Here is a 3,314-nt window from a genome sequence, read left to right as displayed (position 1 = left end):
ATATATATATATGTATATGTGATATGTATCTAGACATTCATTAGAAGAATCAGCCAATGTTGACAGAAACAAATTACAGTTATGCCATTTATGTGCTAATAACCTAGGCTGATTCTATTACTTAACGATTATAAGCAGTGCTATAACACGTACAGGTGTCTCTGCAGTACATACCTAACGAATGTTGAAATCACTCTGGAGTTTACTCACAAAACTAAAAGTAAAACTATCATATGTGTGAACTGTACCACCTCCCAGTCCTGGCTAAGTGTCTAAATGTCCCTTACCCCATGTTCTCATGAATAGAACACTCAAAACCTAACCAGTGTAAAACCTCAGCATTACATATATGAGAGTAAGTATTTAAAAACAGAAAATGAGATATAAGTAAAATAAAAATGACAGCATCAGTAAACCTGTCTCTCATTTCTAGTGTTACTGAGTGTCCCTGTGTTCCCTTTGTCATCTTGTGAATTTAAAATGTTGCTCCTTTATACGTCTAACATTCAGTGTTCTTATCTCTATCATCTCAGGTCTGCATGTGTTGCTGTCCTTTGTCTTTCTCTGTCCCCACTTCTTTTTCAAGTCCAGTCTTGAATTAAGATTTGTGGGGATGTGGAAGGTCGCTTTTGTTCCTTCTCCACCAGCTTCTAGTAAAGTGATTATTTGTAATGAATGAAATATGTCCTTATAATGATTACAATGACCTGACAATACTTTTGGCTGTGAGGTAGACCATACTACCATGTTAATGACTTCTATGGCCTATTGAAATTTTGAAGACCTTCAGCAGTACATTCCTAGAACATTGGTTATATGATCATTTACTAACTTACATGTATAGTCATCTGACATAGTGCGTTTACCCTGCAGGAACAAGGTGCATCCAAAGCCAGAAAAGAGAGATTAAAATATTGAAAGTGAATGTTTTTGCAAAGAGAAGTATGTCCCAAATAGAGAACACAAGTTTCATCTTTGCTAACAGTCATTAACAATTTCAGGAATTATTGCAATTCATATGCCAGGCTTGAAAGTGTGATTTCATAGCCCTTTTTACAAAAGCCTTATTTCCTAGGCTTATTCATTTGGCAGATTTTATTATAACCAGCTTTATTGAGAACATAATAATTGTGATACTAGAAGAGATTGTAGATAACTCCTTTTAAGTTTAGGTTTCAAAAGAACATCATTATTTATGGAAAAGTTACTTATGCCCCAAACAATGTTTGTTTCGAAAAATACAGAAATACGACATTGTTTTCTACACCTGATGGTAGTGAACTTGGGAATGGGAAAATAGTAAATTGCTCTCTTTCTCAATGTTTGGAAAACAAGTATCCACTTTTGATATCTAGATAATGCTTACATCATAAAATGACTAGGGAAATCTTCCTCCATCATGGAAGAGATTATACAGAATTATTATTGTGTTTTAGCATCTGAGCTCTCAGTTACCTTTCTTGAAAGTTTTTAACATTAGATTTAATACGTGAAGTGTTATATTAAATATCGATTTCTTTTGACTTTCTGCTTTTGACTTTTTTAATTACTGTATTTATCTCTCCTTTTTGTTTACTTTGAAAGTTTGTTCTTTTCTCTGCCTTTGGAGGTAGCTTAGCCAACTAATTTTTAAAATAATTATCTTATTTAATATGTGTACTTATTTTTGATTGCACACACACACACATACATATATACATTAGGTGACTATCTCTTAATACTATTTTTTTCTTAAAAAGTAGTATTTCATTTATAATGTAAGAACTGTGTAATATATCCATTCCTTTCTGTTTGTATTATTGGCATATGTTTATTCCAGTCTGCTATACGTCATTATTTTTTTGCCTTAATAGTTTGAGGAAGAGCTAAGTGAGAAAACAGGTCCTTTCACACATGCCCGTATTCCAGTTCTCTCTGATTTACATTTGTATCGAGTCAGCAGTCAATTTCATCTTTTCCCACAGTGCCTCATACTGTAGTGTAGGCATGCTGGTGATTATTTCTCCTGGCTATTTTTAGTAAAAGTGTTTTTGTTGTTTTCCCCTTTTCAGTTACTTTGGTCAGGAGTATAATTCAGTGGTAACGGTTTTGTTTCTGTTTCAGAAACACCGTATTTTATTTGGCTTGCATAGTTTGTATGAGAAGTCAGCTGTTTGTATCCTTTGTGAGGCATGCAAAGTAACATAACAGCTAAGAGCTTCTTGCTTGCTGGCTGACGAGATCCTTGGGTTAGTGTCTTGGAACAGGTCTCTAGTCCAGACTGGACACAGTCTGTGTACCCTAGGCTGGCTCTGAAGTCATGATGATTCTTTTGCCTCAAACATTTGAGTTCTGGGTTCACAGGCTTGAAGCAGTATGTCCAACTGTTGTAATGTCCTTCCTGACTAAATCTGTCATTTTTGACAATATTTTCAAGGATGACTAAATTACTTTCTATTGTTTGATATGTTACATACGTTTTTCCTTTGGCTTAAGAATCCAAATCCAGACAAGGAAAAACCTCCATGTAATGCTCAAGAATTAGAAGAATGTGATATTTTCTTTGAAGAGAGCTCCAGTTTATGCAGATTCGATGGCAGTACATTAAAAACAACTCATGTGGTAAGTTCTTGATAATAGCAATTCTAAACTGTTGTGAATAATAAGAAATTTGGCAGATGGAAATTGAATGAAATAAATGTTTCGCTAAAATAGTTTGATTAACAGTACTGGGTACAGTAAATCTTATCACTCCACGAAGTAGCCTCATTTCCATATTACAGGCATATTGCTTGAGTTCTGTTTTATATTGACATATTTCAGGCTTTTTCCTCTGCCTATTTATCCCTAACACTGGGCATTAAGAAGTAAGTATTGTCTCTTGTTATTAATAACTTTAAAAATGATATTTGTGTATATGTGTATGTGAATGAGTGTGTGCATGTGTGTACTTGTGTTCATGTGTATGCATGAATTTTCAGATGGGGCCAGTAGAGAGGATCACGTCCCTGAAAGTAGAAAATATGACATTTGCAGGACACCTAGTTGGTTATATGGTACTGAAATCCAAACTCTGGTCCTCATGATTGTGCAGCAAGGGTTCCTGAGTGCTGAGACATTCTTCTAGTACCCTTAACCAAACTACTATTCGTTATGCTACCATTTTGTAACATCTTTGTTACATGAAGCCTTTTTATATTCAGAAATCTTTAAAGAAGAATTACAAGGTCAAATTAGTCACAGACTATGGCTCTTGAAACTGGCTTCTGCTATGCAGTCTCATAGCAATGTTGTCCATCCTTGCCTGCCTCATTGCTATGCAGTCTCATAGCAAT

General features: G+C 34.8%; 1 protein-coding gene across 2 annotated transcripts in view; it reads left to right on the top strand.

Annotated features, from left to right (window-relative positions):
• Nudcd1 (NudC domain containing 1) overlaps positions 1-3,314 on the top strand; it is a 55,490-nt gene that overhangs the window by 36,439 nt on the left and 15,737 nt on the right. For both annotated transcript variants that reach the window (XM_031358064.1, XM_031358063.1), the window contains exon 8: positions 2,476-2,601. In XM_031358064.1, the coding sequence (XP_031213924.1) occupies positions 2,476-2,601 (126 nt within the window). The remainder of the gene's footprint in view (positions 1-2,475; positions 2,602-3,314) is intronic.

Source organism: Mastomys coucha, unplaced genomic scaffold, assembly GCF_008632895.1.
Source record: "Mastomys coucha isolate ucsf_1 unplaced genomic scaffold, UCSF_Mcou_1 pScaffold7, whole genome shotgun sequence".
NCBI lineage: Eukaryota > Metazoa > Chordata > Mammalia > Rodentia > Muridae > Mastomys > Mastomys coucha.
This window is presented reverse-complemented; position numbering and strand designations above follow the sequence as displayed.